General features: G+C 40.3%; 1 protein-coding gene across 12 annotated transcripts in view; it reads left to right on the top strand.

The window, feature by feature from the left end:
• DOK7 (docking protein 7) overlaps positions 1-18,948 on the top strand; it is a 71,889-nt gene that overhangs the window by 6,496 nt on the left and 46,445 nt on the right. For all 12 annotated transcript variants that reach the window (XR_011141115.1, XM_068943464.1, XM_068943463.1 and 9 more), the window contains 2 exons: positions 889-1,089; positions 14,367-14,486. Coding sequence is in view for 11 of the 12 variants with exons in the window: in XM_068943464.1 (XP_068799565.1) it covers positions 889-1,089; positions 14,367-14,486 (321 nt within the window). In the remaining variant the exon portion in view is untranslated. The remainder of the gene's footprint in view (positions 1-888; positions 1,090-14,366; positions 14,487-18,948) is intronic.

The following is an 18,948-nucleotide window of genomic DNA, read 5'->3' as shown; positions in this document are numbered from 1 at the left end:
GTTTATTACTCAGAATGCAACAACTCTGGAGGAGGAGAAGGGAGACGAGCCTAGAACAGCCCATATTTCAGGTGAGGATCCTTGCAATATGGGGGTTATCAGAGTTGGGATTTGAAGTTGAATCTTGTAAACTCAAATGAGAGTGGTGTTTTTCTTTTTTTCCGCTCCTCTGAAGTTTGAGTTGTGAGATATGAAGAGTTAATAAACATTCTTAGATGTCAGTTACCTATGAATCATTTAATTTCCTAGTCATTTTTAGATGTCTGGGCATCTACATTCACCAACTCCCAAAAGATTCACAAAGGCAGGAAAACATAATTTTCCCCATTTTACTGCTAGGGAAGGCAATACGTGGAAAGGAGTGAAGCAATTTTATTAAAGGTTGCAAATGAGTCAGTGACAGACCTCTGGTTAGAACTTGCCTGTTCCTTTCAGCCTTGCCTTTTCGGCTCCTTGGGCACTGTTAAATGTGCTTGCATTTAGGAAGAAACAGACACAGGCTGTTGGGAGGAAGAGATAGAATCCCTTGTAGGGATGCAAGGATGGGAAAAGGGTACGACTGAAGTGGGGACTAGATATCTCAAATTAGCCAGTTAGGATGTAGCCTGGAAGGCTTTGGATAAATTAATGTCTAATCAGTTGTAGCATTAAGGCGAGATGCATTTTTTTTTTTCCAGTACTAAATTGGCCTAATAGAGAGTAAAGAGCTTATAGCTACTTGCATGGAGTTGTCTGGGCTTCACCTAAAATCTGAATGATTGGTCCACGTCCACACCACTAGGCTCCATCTTCACACCGTGGTTGAACAAAATGACTTATGTTACAGAAGTCACAGTACTTTACTCCTGTTTGCTATAGTAACTCTTTTTTTTCTTCCTTATCTAATAGTTCATAGGTTTCAAGTTTTTGTAGCACCTGGCACTAAACTGGAGAGCGGGCCTGCTACCCTGCACTTCTGCAATGACATATTTGTCCTTGTAAAAGACCTTCCTCCTAGTGTCATGGGGCAGTGGAAGCTCTCAGATCTGCGTCGATATGGAGCTGTCCCAAATGGATTCATCTTTGAAGGGGGTACCAGGTGTGGCTTCTGTAAGTACAGTTGGAAACTACCTTCTAAAAGTTATTTTAAACCTTTTGTAGAAATGTACATGCTAGTTTTGTCAATGTTGAATTCTGAGAAATAACTATGGAGCTTTCAGTCAGACAAGCAGCCTTGTGTTATCAGAGAGTATGTTCTACGAGTAGATTTCTGTAGGCTTCAATGCTGGTGTTCAATAAAAATGTGATTGTGTGAAATCCTGACTGAACGTTGCCACATAGCTCTCCAGAAGACGTTTAGTCAGCTGTTGCTACTGGACACAGAACAAGAAAGAGGTAACGAAATTTTATGGCCTGTGTCATGCAAGACAAATGTAAAGCAAAATGTTTTAATGTCCTGATAATGAAATTATGGTTAATTCTGCTGCTGTTTACAGAGGGAGAATTATACAGAGGCTTTGAGGTTACAGGCAGAATCAAGGCTCTCGTGTTAACGCTAATGTCTAAATCCAGTAGAGGACTTAAGTTACCAGCTTCTAGGAGGCTGCTGCTGCTTCCCTTCCCCATTAGCGTCTTTGCCACTCTACGGAAACGTAAGGTTCATGGGATCAAAAGGAAAGAAAGCAAGCTGAAGCATGCTTCTGTAGCCTAGTAGCTAAGACACCCCTTTAGATGGGGAGAAACCTCTGGTTCTAATATCTTGTTTTAGGACTTCTCACCTCCTCACTTGAGGAAGATGCAAAGCATCTATGCGGAAGCTGTGAAAGAAAGGAGAGCGTTAATGCAGCTGGTCATAATATCATATACATCAGCAAATTTTTTGATTTGGAAAAGTCTTTTTGAAGTATCTTGAATCACTAAGGTGCATAATAACTAAGTGGTCCTACTGTTCTGGTTTATAGAATAGAATAGTTGATGGAGTGATTAATTTGATACTTGCCTAAATTTTAGAATAATACCCACTGAGATTTCAGCCTCAAAGAGTTTGGAGCCACTCCATATGATGATCTGTGATCGCAGATGGATATGCGTATCACCAGTTCAGATGTGAAGCTGTTTGACTTGTGTATTGGAATGTGAAAATAATTGATTTCTTCAACTGCCAATCTAAAAAATAAAAGGATTCTAAGCTGATCCAAATCCAAAGATTATTATTCCTCAGAACTCCTAGCCCAATTTGGGAAGGAAGGGGAAATACATTATTTTGACTGTTTTCCTATAGTGAGAGCTTTTGATTCCGTTTGTCTGTTGAAAAAGGACAGACCTGACTTACAAAGATGGCACATATGGACTATACTGCTTTACTGTGAAATTCCCAATTTAGGGCATTTGTAATGTGAAAGATTCTGGTTCAGATCTTTCTGTGGCTGATTTAGAGACTGTGTTTCGATAGTGATCTGTAGCCTTTGAAGGAATGGGTTATAGGTGTAGCCTGGAAGGAGACAAATCTGTTTTCTTTTAAGGTTATTCTGTTTCACTTAAATATTAAGCGGTGCAGGATCTGGAATCCAAGTGTTTTATTTCCTGGTGGTGTGGTCTAGACCTTGAATTAACTGAATAATTATAGCATTTAAGGGGAAGTCAGAAGTCACCTCCCCCCCGCCCCCCGGTGGATCGTGCAATTGGCCCAGTCTAAACTTGTGTAGGTCCATCAACACCTGCAGAATTGGTTTGAATAGGTTATTTTCCATGCAGAATAAAGCAGTTGTTCACTTCTGCCACTGTTTGCAAAAACCCCTTTAAGTGCAAACTAGACCTCTGTTGGTTTTAAGTTTGTGCACTTTTGTGCAGATGTAATTTGGATCCAAAACCTACCCCAGAAAATCTGCATTCTGAATAAATGCCTCTGGAAAAGTGAGGGTTGGGTTTTTTTGTTGTTTTTTCCTGTAAGCATTCTAGAGTTGAATCATGTTTTGTTTGTTTCTTTCCCAAAAACTGCTGCTGTTTCTGGGCAGTTTTTGTACTGTATCAATTTTTGAGCTAATGAAATCTAGGATTATTTAAATATTTAGAACTTATATTTAAAAAAGTATAGTGAACTGAAATGGAAATGTTAGCTGCCTTTACGTTTAGCAGTGGTTAGATTGATAACTGTTTTAGTCTGTGTAAACATCTAATTCATCAAATAAGAGAATATACAACTTAACTATTTGGTTAGTCTTCCTGAGGCTGCCTAGGGAAGCAGAACATCTGTGTGTTTTTTTCTATTTTATTTTTTGTTGGGTAAAAGGTACAACAGCCCTGTGATATGTTGGCATCAGTTTTTCCTATGACTCTTCAAGCAGGTGCCTCCAGGGAAGAGCTTATCTTCTTACCACTAAGGGCTTTAAATAATGACTTGAATTTGGACGACATAGCTGATTGCAAATGGAGTGTCTGTGGATCACAGGCATTTGTTTTATGCAGACTTCCATTGGAATATGGAAGGAGACGACACATTATTTTGAGCGATAGCCGAAAAGGAAAATGACTAGTAGAAAATAATGATGGCTGTTAAGACTTTGTTCCTCTGAAAAAGGAAACAATTGGGTCTTTCTCTCTCATGCCTTTTCCAGAGGGACTGTTCAGCACTGTCTAACAAAGCGTTTGCAACACACCAAATAGCCCGCTTCTTATGTGTGTTACTCTCTCTGGGAGGGACACTGTGATTGGGTGTGCAGAGGAGATATTTAGGACTACTTAGTGTATATGGCCTTTATGAAAAGGGGATGAATGGATATGATTCCAATTTCAGCTTACTTTTATCCTTTCAAGAATGAAAGGGATAATTGCAGGTCAAAATGAAATGCACTGAGTTGTTTATCACCCTTTGTATGTGGAAGGATCTTTCTTTAGTGGCTGCCTCAACCAAGGCATTTGGAAAATGCAGGATTCACTGGTAGAGCCGAGTACTTTGCAGGCTCGTTTGTGATGTCTGTCTTACAACTAGCCAGCAATTTTCTACTGTGGTGTTTACTGCTGTACTCAAACCACCTCGGTGTGTGTAACGCGGATGCCAGGAGATACACAGGGTGAGGCTGGGTTTCGAAGCCCAGTGCCATCAGGAATGAAGGATGAGTAAAGAAGTCTCTCTGGTGTTTAATGCAAGATTTTTTTTCCCAGAAAGATTCCTAGAGGAGGTAGAGACCACTGATATTTCTCTAATAACCTGTGTAGCTTTGAGTCCTGCGAATTAGCAGAGGAGAAGGTCTACAGGTAAGCTGCAGCAAATTCTGAGCCAGTCTCCTCCCTGCTGGATTATTGTCTGCTTACAAGTGTCTCCACGGCAGTTTCCTAGGAAGCCCTGAAGAGCCTTGCAATGTATGTTCCTTAGTTGTATGACTTTACCCAAACCTTTTGTTCTTCCATTACATATTTGCTGTGTGAAGATTGCCTGTGTCCGGAAACCTGAGTATAGCTCCTACATGGTCACTCATTTGAGGTGACCTAACTGCTGATCATTCATCAACAAGGCACTTGGATATAATGGTAGAGAGCGAAGGTGCATTTCCATAAGATCTAACTAGCATAGTTGGTCCTCAGTTACTGTGTTTAAGCAAACATTCCATCTGTTCTCTTCTTTATCTGTTCTCTTCCTTTGATTTCATAATGAAATGGATCTGTGCTGTTGACTATGCACTGTTTATTCATGATCTGTATTTATGATTGGAATGAAATACAATACTCGTGCTTATCACCCTGCAGTTCTATGTTATGTTGTTAATGACTTTCCTGAATAAAATCAAACCAGTAACATGAATTGTTTTTATGTTATATCAAAAATGTTCAATAGTTTGCATGTGAATATGGACCACCTCAGCCTGTGCATTTCATGTTGAGTACAGTGTTTAGGGAATAACAATTTCGATCTTTTTGTTTGTATTGCATTTGGGTAGTGAATGCTAACACACATTGCAACATTACTAATATATTAGGAACTCATTTACTTTTAATTAATCTGAAAGAATTATTATTCTTTGATACAAAAAATATTGCCAATTCACAAAATATTGCCAATTCACAATAATGATTGGATTTTGAAAGCTAGCAAGTAAATGAACAAAAAAATTCATTTAAAACAACTTTTTCTGTCAATTTTTGCATGGTTGTATGGTAATACAAATGAACGCAGCAACTTATTTTGAAAGATTAGTGGTGCTTTAGTATAGGGAATTTGCTATAGCAGCTCTTTTGTGTTAAAGTATTGATGAATGCTGTCTGTTATGCAGCACTGTAGAATGCTAATTACTGAACATCTATGGTACAGTAAGTAGATAATGTTTTAGAATGAGATTAGAGAGGAACTTCCAGTTTGGATGTCACAATCTAAAAATCACAGAATCATTGAGGTTGGAAGGGACCTCTGGAGACTGTTTAGTCCAACCCTCCTGCTCAGGCAGTGTCAACTAGAGCAGATTGCCCAGGGCTGTGTCAAATTAGGCTTGAATATCTCCACAAGCTCTCTGTGCAACCAGTGTTAGACCACTCTCACAGTAGAAGAGGTTTCTTATGTTTAAGTGAAATTTCTTGTATTTCAACTTATTCTCATTGCCTCGTGTCTTCTCCTGGACACAACTAAGAAGAATCTGGCTCAGTCGTCTTTGCTCCCTCCTGTCATGTATTTATATACATTGATAAGATTCCCTCCTGCGCCTTTTTCTTTCCCGTGCTGAACAATCCCCGCTCTCCCAGCTGATCCAAGTCCTTAATCAACTTTGTGGCCCTTTGCTGGGCTTGCTGCAGTACGTTCATGTCTGTCTTGTACTGGGGGGCCAGAACTGGACACAGTGCTCCAGGTGTGCTACGTAGTGCTGAGGTAGAGGGGAAGGACCACCTCCCTTGATCTGCTGGCAATGCTTCTTTTAATGTAGCCTGGGATGCTGTTGGGGCCTCCTTTGCTGCAAGGAAGCACTGCTGGTTTGTGTTCAATTTGTTACCCACCAGGACCCCCAAGTTCATTTTTTGCAAAGTTGCTTTCCGGCCAGTCAGCCTCCAGCCTGTACCGGTGCTTGGTGTTATTCCTGTCTTGGTGCAGGACTTTACACTTTCTTTTGTTGAACTTCAAGAGATTCCTTTTTGTCCATTTCCCCAGCCTCTGAATGGCAGGACAACCATCTGTTGTGTCAGTAACTCCTCCCAGTTTTGTGTCATCTGCAAATTGCTGAGGGTGCAGTGTCCCGTCATTTAGGTCATTAATGAAGATATGTTGGCCCCAGTATTGACCCCTGATGTACAGTACTAGTGACTGGCTTCCAGCTGGACTTCCGGCTGCTACCTTTGAGCCTGATAGTTCAGCCATTTTTCAGTCCACCTCCCTAGTCACTCAGCTAATCTGTAGTTTATTGGTTTGTCAATGAGAATGTTATGGGAGACAGGGTCGAAAGTCTTGCTAAAGTCAAGATGAGCAACATCCACAGGTAATCACTTCATCAAAAGCTATCAGGCTGTTCAGGCACGATTACTCCTTTGTAAATCTGTGCTGATTACTCCCAGTCACGTTGTTGTCCTTGGTACGTTGGAAATGATTTCTGGAGTTATTCGCTCCATCGTCTTCCCAAGGACAGAGGTGAGGCTGACTGGCCTGTAGTTTCCTGAACCCTCTGTCTTCCCTTCCTGAAGATAGGAGTGAGATGATGTTGTTATTTTTCTTCTCCTCCAGTCCTCAGAAACCTCCCCCAGTCCCCGTGACCTTCCTTGAGATAACTGAGAGTGGCCTTGCAATGACATTGGACACCTGGCCACCTGTGGCTGCATCCCATCAGGCCCCAAGGACTCATATGTACAATTTGTTTAGGTGATCCCTAACCTGATCCTCTTCCACTGAGGGTAACTCTTGCTCCAGAACTTTCCCGCTGGTCTCAGGGGCCTGCGTTTCGTGAAGGTGAATTGAATCTTACCAGTAAAGACAAAGGTGAAGAAGATGGTGAGTGCCCAGCTTTTTTCATGTCCTTTGTCACCACGTCCCTGTTCCATTCAGCATTAAGCCAACGTTTTCCCATGTTTTCCTTTTGCTGCGATATATTTGTAGAAGACCTTGTTGCCCTTCGTGTCCCTTGCCAGATTCAACTCTAGATGAGCTTTGGCTTTCCTGACCTCACGCCTGCATGCTTGGGCAGTGTGCCTGTAATTCTCTTGGGTCATCTGACCATACTTCTACCTCTTGTACACTTCCTTTTTATATTTGAGTTTTGTCAGAAGCTCCGTGTTCTTCCATTCAGGCCTCTTACCACTTTTGCTTGACTTGCGTTTGGAGGAGGTAGTCCTCAAAAATCAAACAGCTCTCCTGGACCCTTTCTCTCTCCAGGGCTGTGTTCTGTGGGATTCTTCCAAGCAGGTTCCTGAACAGGCCAAAGTCTTTTCCTGCGGGCTGATTCTCAGAAGTGGGAGTTGATATTCTAGGTCCATAGGTAAGCCGTTTTTTGAGAGAGAGAGAAAGAGGAGAGGACTGGAAAACAGGAACCTTCTCTGACTGAAGGTGCCTGACTGGAGAGGGCATGCTCTTTCTAAAACATCACTAGAAAACGTGAAGTGATGGTGCTGCTGTTCTGTGTATCTTTTCTGGTTGCTGTACTTCCACAGAGAGTGGGAGACCTGGGTTCCAGGCCTGCCTCAGCCTGCAGAGCTCCAAGTGTTTGTTTCCCTCCTGCTGAAGAGTGATGGGCACCTAGAGAAAGAACAGCTTTGCATCAGTGGAGGGACTGCAGTTTGCCTCGCTGTGTAACTAGGAATGCAAATGTCACTGGGATCAGAAGGGAAAAATAGAGTGCAACTCTGTAGCCTTGTGATCGGGAGCCCAGCTGCAGGTAGAGATGCTAGATTCTGGTCACTGTTCCCAACCTTAAATGCTTAGTTGTGTAAGAAAACCCAGAAATAATGAGATGTATAAACAGCCCTCCTTAACTGTAACTTGCTCTAGATTCAATGCAATTGCTGTGCTTTGAGATTGCCTGCTGATTTGGGCATGTTAAGTGCTGCTCTATCTTATCTCCATGTTGCAGAAAGCCTAAATGATTCATTTCACAGGCCAGAGTGCGAGCTGCCTGAGGAATTTTGTGGTGTAAATATGCGTGGAGGATAAAAATGTGAACGGTGCTGAATTTGCTTCTGGAGCATGAGGCAACAGGATTACTTACGTTATACCAAAATTCAGTTTTTTCTTAGAACCTTAATATAACTTCTGGATGTTGCTTTTAACTAGTGCAATATTCTGTGTATGCCTGATTCTCATACAAATGTAAATCCCCAGGAATGTCATTGTCAAAATGATACTGGTGTAAAAAGGAACAAAGGTGATGCCTTGCCTTCCAAAGGGAACTTACCTGGTTACAGGAAGATTTGCTGCATTTCTTGATATATCGTTAATTGAAATGGTCTTTGAAGCTGCGGTGAGGCATGCACAAGTAAAGAATTTGATTTCTGAATGACTGTCAATTGTTTCTGAAGGTCCAACATAATTTTGAGTATTGGTGTTGCCATCACTCTTTAATCCTTTAGAAAGAAATAAAGTGTGTCTTAGGCATGGAATGTGGTCTTGGGTTTTGCAGATCCTTTTATATCTATGTTCTTTTAAAAATTTTCAACCTAAATCTGTACTTTTATCCTAGATTGTTATTGTGCCAGCATTGTCCTTTAGCATAATGTTCTCTCTCTCCCTGATGATTACCTCCTAAAGTATTTATAGAGCGTTTATTTATCCTATCTATCTGTTTTGTTAGGTTAAATAAACTTCTCTGTCTTGATTTTTCCCTATAAGATGTGGGAGTCTCTCAGTAGCTCTTCTATGTGTTCCTCTTTTTTAGTATGAATTAATCTTTGGTTATGGGCAACCTGAGCTATGGAAAAGTATTTTGGAAAGGGTTCTGCTACGGTTTTGTCCACTGCGTTAGTGCTTTCTTATTTCTTCAGAAATGTCTATCTTGATACCTGGGATAGCTGAGAACCTTCGGTTGCCATGGAAGGGTATTTTTGCATCTTGTCCACTGCATGTGTGCTGTGTTTAAAAAAAAAAAAACCAACCACATTCATTTTGGTTCAAAATAGCCTGCCATGGCTGGAAGCTTTTTGCATGCTGAATTGAAGTTTATCTTGTTGTAAGAGCTGATGCCCTTAACTGAGCACTTACAGACATCTATCTGTAAGCTTAACCACATTTAAATATATGCTGAGTCTTAGTATCTGACTAAGTACCACCCCTAGAAGAAAGTGCTTTTGTAAATGGAACCGAAATAGAAATGTAACTCTGATTATTCTTAACAGAAAAGCATTGGTAAAGGGAGAACATCTTTCTTCAGGTACTTGACTCTTTTTTTCACCTCATTCTTCTGTAGTTCTTCAGCAGTAGAACATAAGTGTTGCAGCAGTAGAACATAGTGTTGAGGGGAAAAAAATGGTTGGTTACTATAGCAATTGTTTTAATTCTTTATCAAAAGCACTTTCCAGTACCCTGTCATACAAATGTTATATAATACTATGCTGCGTCTATTAATGTTGCTTTCCTATAGGTTAAACCATCCCTTTGCTCCCATTCTTCCTGCAAAGTTCTGAATGTGGAGGAATAGTAAATTTAAAGATTTATTGATAATAAATTTCTTACTAAGAGGACCTGATGATCTTGTAGTGTAGGTGGCTTTCCTTTGCCATTCCCCCTCCCTAACCCCCCGCCCTGAAACCCCAGAGCAGAGTTCAGTTTTGGACATTGCTGTGGTAGAACTGAGGTCTAAAAAAAACCTGAATCTTTCCTACCATTCTGTTCCTTGCTTCCTCAAAGAATTTTTCATAAATGTGAAGTACTTTTAATTAAGCTTTTGAATTAGTTGCTCAGTGGATGTTTCTTTCCAACTCCAGAGTGTTTGGTGCTCTATCCAGATAGAGGGAAACCATCTGAGATAATGCTGAGATTCCAAACGTTAAATCTAGGTACGTTTTCAAGACAGATTATATTTAAGCAGGGAAAAAGCATTTACAATTTGCATTTCTCTTGCTCTTGATATCACAATTACTGCATTGTACTTCAAGAGATTAGAAAATACTTTCTTCTGTTTCTGGAAGCTGCAAATAAGTTCATCTCTGGGGCAAAATTCTTTTCTCCGTCTTCCACACCCCCCAGCCTCTGTAGCGGAAGCTCAATAACATGTACGATTTACCAAAAAAATGTATGGGGCATTTGAGAGGTTTGCTTAGAGGAACAGGTTGGAAAAAAACAGCCTTTTGTTTTCCTAGTTCCAGAGCCTAGTTTGAAGTTGTCCTGTGTTTTCCTCCTGACTCTTAGAGGAGAGGAACTTGTAAGGCCCCTGGCTGCTCTGTTTCAAAGAACAAGTGATACTGCTGCAGAGGGGTGCAAGATGAGCAGGTGTATTTCTGCGATCTTTTTGATATTTTTGGTAAAACGATGTGCTTCCCTTCCTTTAGTCTAAAGACTTCTGCAAGTGGCTCTTAATAGTCATTCTGAAATAGTGGAAGTGGCTATGGACACACTAGAAAGGCCAAAGGAGAAGAGCCGTATACGAAATGGAAATTTTTATGGGATTTTTCTCAAAAGTTGTAAGCGGTTGAGATGGTTGACCTAGAGCAACATCTGGAATTTCTTACAGATACTGGCTTGTGTAGATGAAAACTTCTGTGTTAATGTGCAGACATTGTTCTGTTGCTGTCTCCTATGTAGGCTTACTGCAGACTGTAAACCGTATTTTTACTTGACTATTTTGGTTTTAGTAACCACGCCCATGTCATAGTTGGCAATTACGGGAACCCCGATTGGCATTTCCAGCAGAGAGGACAAGGCCTGACTGAGCCAAGTAGCTTAGGATTGAGGCATGGTGATGGAACAGCATGGTGATTGCCATGACCTGAACTGCCAGGGTTGGTACCTGTCCTGTAGCTAAGAGACTTCAGGCTCCAGCATTGTCTGGCAAGTGCTAGGAGGCTAGGAGTAGTAATTCATGGCGGATGACTGACTTCCTCCGTGGTTTCACGGGTGGTGCAGTGATGTAAGTAATTTGCTGGTACTGTGCATTTCCGTGATGTGATTGCCCAGGGGTTTGCTTTTTTAATATGACAAATTAAGTCAAACATTAAGTATTATTAAACCTTGCTTAAAACCTGCTTAGAGGTTTTGTGAAATTGACAACTTTTCTTTAACATATGGGGGACTGTACAACGCTTTACTGCTAAATGCCGCTGAGGGCTGGCTTAGTGTTTCAGCCTTGTGCAAGTGGCTGCAGACTGCTTTTGCTATGTCTCTTACACCACGGAGAGAGAATGAACAAGCTCTTTGGTCCAGTAAACAGCTGCATGGTATTACAGTGATGCATACCACATACTCCTCAGCTTCCAAATGCTTGTGCACCAAATCTGTTCCAACACATGACTAAGATGTATAATTTCTAGTAGAGAATTTCTCAACTGCTTTTTTTTTTTTTTTTAACACTATGGGGAAAAAAAAAGCAATTACTGTTTTTTAATGTATGTTTAAAACATAATTCAGTTAAACCCCAGCTAGTCATTCGTCTCTCCTGATGTGTTTTGCAAGGACCCCTCAGCTTCTTTCTTTTCAGTCTAGTTCTGTCTAGCAAAACAAGAAATAAAACATTTCTTGTGAGGGTTGATCAGATATTATGGTGATTATGTGAACAACAGAGTCTACAAATAAATATTTTATGCATATGTGTATATTAGATTAGTACCCATGTGCAAATGTGCATGCATTATTTGCACTAGTTATATAAAGACTGCCACATTTGCTTTTGGGATTCTTTGCAGAAATCATCCCTTCTGTTAATTGGCCACCTCACATGGAAATGAATTTTTGCCCATATTTACTGGTTTTGATTCTGTTAAAAGCATAGGGTTGTAGAGGCTCTTGAGGGTAAGTAGAACTTTGCTTAATAATAGTAATAAAAGAAAGAAGTTTTCCAAGCATACTTCAGCAATCTTCTTTTTCTAAACAACAACATGAATGTGTAGGAATTTGGCAAGTTATCAAGCCACAGAGTCCACCACTGTGCTTGAGAGATGGATGTCCTCTGTTACGTTGTCTCCATATCCTGCTTGCTTTTGGTGCACGGGATGGGTACATTGTGTGGCCAGAGCCCAGCAAACCCCTGTGCTGCCCTGCTCCCTCGGGAAAGGCATATCCTCTGGCTTCTGGCATCAGTGTGATTCGCGGGGGAAGAGTCTTAAGTTCAGGCAAACTGATTTCCTAGGCTCCCTCTGTTCAGCGGGGAAAAGATAAAGTGGCTCAGAGCAATAGCTAAATTTTGAATCATTCTTGAATATGGGCTTTGCACTCAGCTTTTTCCACTGCAGAGTTCTGTGAGGCTTAGGGATCTGTGGGGGAGAGGAAATGGGAGGTTAGGGGACAAGACTGAACGAGTGACAGTCTGAATCTCTGGTAACAACCTCTGGTAACAGCCTAGTACCTGGCAGGCTGCATAATTAGTGTGGTAATCTCCTAGATGGTCTCTAATAGTAAAGGCAATGCATGCACATGTGCAGTGAGAAAATGTGGGACAACTTGTTTTAAAAAAAAAAAAAAATAGAAAAACAACATCAGAGAAGTGCAGAGGAAGATAGCCTTTACTCTGGGTTACTCTTCCTGTGCTTACGTGTATGTGTGTCAGTCTTCTAAGTTGTTTGAACATAGTGTTAATATTTGTATATCCTGCGTCTTGAGTAATGTTTTTGAGACCTTGTACCCTAGAAATGATTGGCAAGCTAACCTCTAAGTATAGATATAGCTTGTACCAGCAAGTCTATTCTAATGCCAATAGAATTTATAGCAGTTCCCGAAAGGAAACGAACTGTACTAGGAGCAGGGTTTTTCTTTCTTTGACTAGAGAAGTGTTGACCAGTAAGATGTGAAGCAGAAGAAATGTCGTGGGGCAAGAAATCGAGTTATGAAGATGCAGCTAGCAACATTGTCTTGAGTGGATATAAGCAGAGCACAGGCAGAGACTTAGATGTGACATAAGCTGAGAATGATATGAGACTGTGAATCAGAACATGTTCTCTCCTGGATGGTTAGTTTCCTGCTTGCAAGCTAGATCAAACTTACTGAAATAGTTCATTCGGTTTGTAGTCTGCTCCTTGCTGTCCCCTTTCTCTGAATCCCATAGTCCCTTGTCAGGCAATCAAAGCATATCCGTTGCTTAAGTGAAATGGTATTCTGTTTCATGTGACTGGACGTGTGTCTGGAATGCAATGGGAGGTGCAGGCATTTTGGTGAAGTTCAGCTCTGCTGCTTTAGGTAAAAGTGTCAGAAACATACATGTGCATGTCTCTCCTGAGTCACAAGTCAAACTCACGCCCAGGTTGGGAGCCCAAGTCTTTAGGAGAGTAATGTGCAAAACTTTACTGCAGGACTAAGACTGGGTATTCTGATTTTCTAGTGTGCGTGGCTCTGGTGAACTAGCAGCACTTCTTATAGGTGTGTATACTGGTTAAATATCTATTTCTGTCTGCTTATTATTTTTTTTCCTGAAGTCACTTGTTACAGGGATGGGCTGGGGGGGGACGACGGACTTTTGCCTGACAGCTTTAGATTATCAGAAAGACCCAACTATACTCTTTTTTTCCTGAAGTGAGTCGCATTTGGACTGATAACTTTCAAAAATGTTCTGTGGAGCATTTTCAGTCTTGCATGTTGCCTATGTAGCCATGCAGCTCAGAACTTGTTTGTTTGTTTAGTGATTCTCATTCTAATTTGCCTAGGGCTATTCTTAATGAACGGAAAGCAAAATATCAGATTGGAGCAAAGGGTAAAGATCTGATGACAATGTGTGGAGTCTTGTTGCATTCTGTTAGTAAAAGGCACCTTGGACTTGGTCTGAGCTGTCTTAGAAAGTAGAAAAATGGGTGAAATGGCTACTAATTTATAACATGATTCAGCAATATAACCAAAACCTGATCCACTGTGATGTAAAAGGCTGCTCTTTGTTAAAATTGGGTAGCGGTAGAATTAACCTGGTTCATATTGATGAATACACTTTCAGAATCCCTAATATTTGCAGAGCCATGAGTTTATCTTCAAAGTTTCAGGTGTAACTAAGAATAAAAGACCCAAATGGTTGCTAGGCACACGGCTTGTATTTTGGCATTGTTCTGATTGCCCAGGTCTCGGAAAAGTAGCGTAAAAGATTAGGTAGCTATTGAATCTATGTATATTTTGATGATGTCATGTGTGCTGACCTGAAATTTTTCTTTCTGTTTTTTTTCTCTGTAGAATTTGTTGATTTCTGTTCATGACTTGTACTTAGCACTCTTTGGATTGGTATATTATAACTAATGTCAACTAAATATATTTCTCACGTATTGAGGTAAAAAACACATTTTTATGCTGTGCTTTCTTGCAGGGGCTGGTGTGTTTTTCCTTTCTTGTGCTGAAGGAGAGCAGATCAGCTTTCTGTTTGACTGCATCGTCCGTGGCATCTCCCCGACGAAAGGCCCTTTTGGTTTGCGTCCAGTCCTACCAGGTTAATATAGGAAGTATAGAGTAACCACGCAAAGCAGCAACTTGCCATGTCTAGCACTTATTGCTCTGATTGTAATAACAGCTTGCAGATTCCAAGGGCATAGAAAGTGCAAAGTGGTTTTCATTCTGAAATGTCACAGTATGAATTTACCAATTCAACGTACCCAGTTTCCCCTGCTGCTCTGGCTCATTCATGTTTCTGATGATACTGCTAACTTTAGCCTTCTCTTATTTAACAGTACTAAAAAACAGTAATTTGAATTGAGCTGAACCCTAACATTTAGTTTTAAACTTGCACAATTCAACTTGAATCCATGTCTGAATTACTATTTTGATAGTTTAATGAGCTGAAACCTGGAAAACTAACTTCTGGGGCATTTTAAGTTCATCCCAAACACTTAGGAAAAGTCCCGCCAACCTTAGAAAACTTTTGTCAGGCCTCTGGATCACATTACAGTTTTGCAGCTTGAGCTTTTTTTCTGATGTGTGAGGATTAAATTCCTTTTCCTATTTCATTACAGTGCCTGCAGCATTTACCACGTTCAGAGAGGAAATTAGATGGAATCATAGTAAGCCCTATTGCCTTTTGACTTTAGCAGATGAAGAAATGATAATAATATCGAGTTGGAAAGACTGTGCCAAACAGGGCAAGAGTGTGAAAAAGGAGATTGCAGAAAAATATCTGTGAAGTGGTGGTGGGAAGGGAATAGGCTGTAAGAATGGCAAAGGATGAGGCAGGATTTGTAGAAAATGTGCAGAGTTTCTGTTCAAGTGTTAGGCAAATAGTGATAAAACTCTGTCAAACTCTTATTGTTACAAGCATGAAGATAATCAATTGTGGGAAGGAACGTGAAGGAAAAGATTAGGTTTGGGTGTGAAATTTCTGGAAAAGAATTAGTTAAATTAAGGCAAGTGCAACACATACAAGGCACATACATGTCTTTTCTTTCCCATAGTTGTAACACCAAAGTAAATAAAATAACCAAGAAGCACAGTAGGCAGTAAAACCTCATTCTTTTTGTATGATTATGTGTGCTTGCATTGAACTAAGAAGAGTGTAAAAAAACCTGAAAACCAGAAAAACCCCCAACCAACCAAACCAACCCCCCGACACTTAAAACTTTGCCAGTAAAGGCATATTTTTCTACGTTTCTAGAATGGTGTTATGCATATAGAACCCAAATCTTCCATTTAACAGAAATTTATGTCTAGAAAAATTATGCTCCCAAATTACCAAATAAGGTATTCTGTATTACTAATATATATTATTCTGTTATCTTTGCAAAATAATTGCTTTTTTTTTTTTTTGATGCATTCTCTCAGTCGTAGACTTTGAAAAATCTTTTTTAGGAGTATTTAGAAGTAAATTTGCTTTTGCATCTTACAGCTATCAGTTTGGCCCTTGTGTTTGTGCATTATTGTACTTAGGCACATACTACCTTCCCCTCCTTCTTTGAAGGAGTCTGACCTTGCTGAGTGCATGGAGCAGATGGGGGGTATATCATGGGGATTAACTGATGATTTGTAGTGAGATTTGTCTCATCTGCTTCATGGACCTACCTCTAAAATGAGATGAAGAAGAGGGATCTGTCTTGCTTGTCTCATCTGCTTCATGGACCTGCCTCTAAAATGAGATGAAGATGCGCTTAGCCACTAGATAGCACTTTGTTTCCTTGGACAGGAGCAGTGGCATCCATTCTATGTTGCATAGGGAAATGTGCTGCGGTTTTTGCAGACTCCTCTGGGGCCCCTTTCCCAGATACTTTGAGCCCTATAATTTATATTTTCCTGTATCTCTGCTGTCGTCTCTCCCAGTTTCCTGTCACCTCTTCTATGCGTGCCCCTTCACGCAAACTTTGTTTTTTATATTCTCCCCAGACATTCCTTTATTATCTCATTGAAAAGCTTGCACAGACTTGTTTAATGCACATATACGTGTTCAACACTGATGATTCATCCATAGACTAATTTTCCTTATCAATTATGCCATTACACAGAAGGTACTGTATTACTTGAAAAGACCAAGTCTCTCCCAGCTGCATACTCTGTCTGGCAAGAGTACTGAAATTCACGCAAACTGTTGAAAGTGATATGTTAAATAGGTTAATCATCTGCACACCTTAGCTAACTAGATCAAAACTTCCATGTTATGGATTGTACCCAGAAACATATAGTCAGTTACTGGTATTTGCTGAGTGCAGAGTGCTACACAGCCTTAACCGTGCTTTATGTATGCAATGTTCTGGTTTTATGTAATTTAATTTGCCTAGAAGCCTTCCTAGGAAGCAGCTTTCTCTCCACCGTTTGCCTTTTGAATTTGATTTCTTGCTTTTGGCTATGCCACTCCAACTACTTAAAGCAAACATGCTTGAATAACTCTTAAGTATTTTCAAAAAAGGAAAACACAGAGGGCATCTTTACAGAGAAAAGAACTTAATGTGGTGAGAAGAGGTTAGATTGACAGTGTTCTTGGACACCAGTACCCACAGAACAAATGCAATGTAGGGCAGTAATGCAGTCAGCATCTACTTAGTCTATCTTTGGAAAAAGGATAACGAATAAAGCCAGTGGCTCCTTATGTACAAACAGTTTAGTTAACCGAATACTAAATGGAGCACTGAAATATTTGAATATCAGCATGGAATTTATAGGAAGCGACAGAGGCAGGATTGAAGAGAAGGACTGGAAAATGACCAATTCTCTTATTTTTTTAACTCGCCATAGTGATTCTTTAAACAAGCATAAAATGCTCCGTGTCCAGAAGGAGCTTGTAAACTGCATGTGCAAGGGAAATTTGCTTAAGTACAATGTTCACATCTGCGCTTCAGGAATATAGTTTTGAAAAATGTAGCTTATTTCTTTGAAAGCTTGATATTCTTTTAATATGAATGTATTTGCTCATTTCTTGTATTTTATTATGTCATCTGTAAAATATACAATGAAAATACTGTGCAGTGGAACTGTTATACTTGACTGACCATTGCAAGGTATCAGAATCTATTCTGATCTCATAGCTGACCTTATTTTGAGCAGGAAGTTAGACTAGAGGCCTCTTTGAGGTCTCTTCCAACCAGAGTTATTCTGTGATTCTATGGGAGTGGCTAACAAATGAATGTGAATACTCTCACAATAAAAATAATCCCATATGTGTGCATCTAAAAGAAAATGTAAAAGGAAGAGAAGGTTAGAAGATTGTTACAGTTTACTATTGCGTGGTGCTTAGTTTTGGAGCCCTTCAGTGATGCAGAGCTGTACCAGTATACTCACTCTGGTAACTCCATTGGCAAATTGAAGGTTTTGATTTGTCAAAGGCTGCATGATCAGGTCTTAAATTTGAGGCAGATGGCACTGAGTGGGAAAGCAAAGGTAGTGTAGGTATCTGTAGACATTTTTAGGTAGCTTAGCATTTTAATAAGTGACTTCATCAAGGTCACTGGATGGATTGCTTTTTCCTCAGCTGCTAGTTGAAAAATAATTGCCGTAGTTGGCTGCTTCTGTGGTAGTGATTTTTTTTCCCCCTTTCCTTGGAGAACGTCTTTAGAAAGCAGACCAGAGAATTTTATGTTCTTGTCTTGACAGAAGTCTAGATATTGACAGAATGAGTCACTGATTGCATGGTTTGTAACCCATAATGAATTTGCATGCATGTTATTTGAGAAACGCTTGTTTTCCAGGTGTGTGTTACATTCTTCCTGTTCACTTGTAAGATTCCTCTGAAGTTCCAAACATGAACACAGCAAAAGCCTAGCAGCCTGTCAGTGATATCTTTTGTTGCATGGGCAGATCAGTACTCCGCCAATCTGGCGAAGGCTAAAGGACAGTCTTGGTCCTGCAAGCTGGAGAGACCCCAAGTGTAATGTTGATAGTCTTGATGCTCTCTTTTAATTTTGGAAGCTTTTCCAGGCTGCTCTGTGACTGACTGGAGAGTGTGCAGTGCTGCTTGCTGAGGATCTATCTGATGTTCTTTCTTTTTGTCGAAGCTTGATGCACCTTTGATCATTGCAAGACAGCTCTGTGGCTGCCTTCTGCAGTATCTGTGCCAAGTGGATCCTCCTCAGACTTTTACATCTTTTCATTCCTCCAGACATCTTACAAGGTGTGGAGATGTTAGCATGAAGGTGAGGGTCCAGGTCTAATTTGTGAATGTACCTACAGTTACAAAGGAAGACAGGGCAGATGTTCAGCCTAACTTATCTGACTTTGTTTAACACAGTAATTAACCAATGCTGCATTTGAAGGATGCATATAATTTGAGAATATCTTGGGTAGCTGTTGACTTAACTTGATATGATACGTTCTTGTTGACAGGTGCTTACCAAACAACCCTGGAGCTTTGAATCACTGTGAAACTTTATTCATATATTACCGAAGTATTCAAAATCTCCCACGATGAGCAGCTGATGTGGCTCTAATGAATATCCACCAACGTAATATAAAAATAAAATCTCCATCAGAGACATTTT

The sequence above is a fragment of the Struthio camelus genome, chromosome 4 (genome assembly GCF_040807025.1).
Source record: "Struthio camelus isolate bStrCam1 chromosome 4, bStrCam1.hap1, whole genome shotgun sequence".
NCBI lineage: Eukaryota > Metazoa > Chordata > Aves > Struthioniformes > Struthionidae > Struthio > Struthio camelus.
Note: the sequence above shows the minus strand (reverse complement) of the source record. Positions and strands in the feature narration are given on the sequence as shown.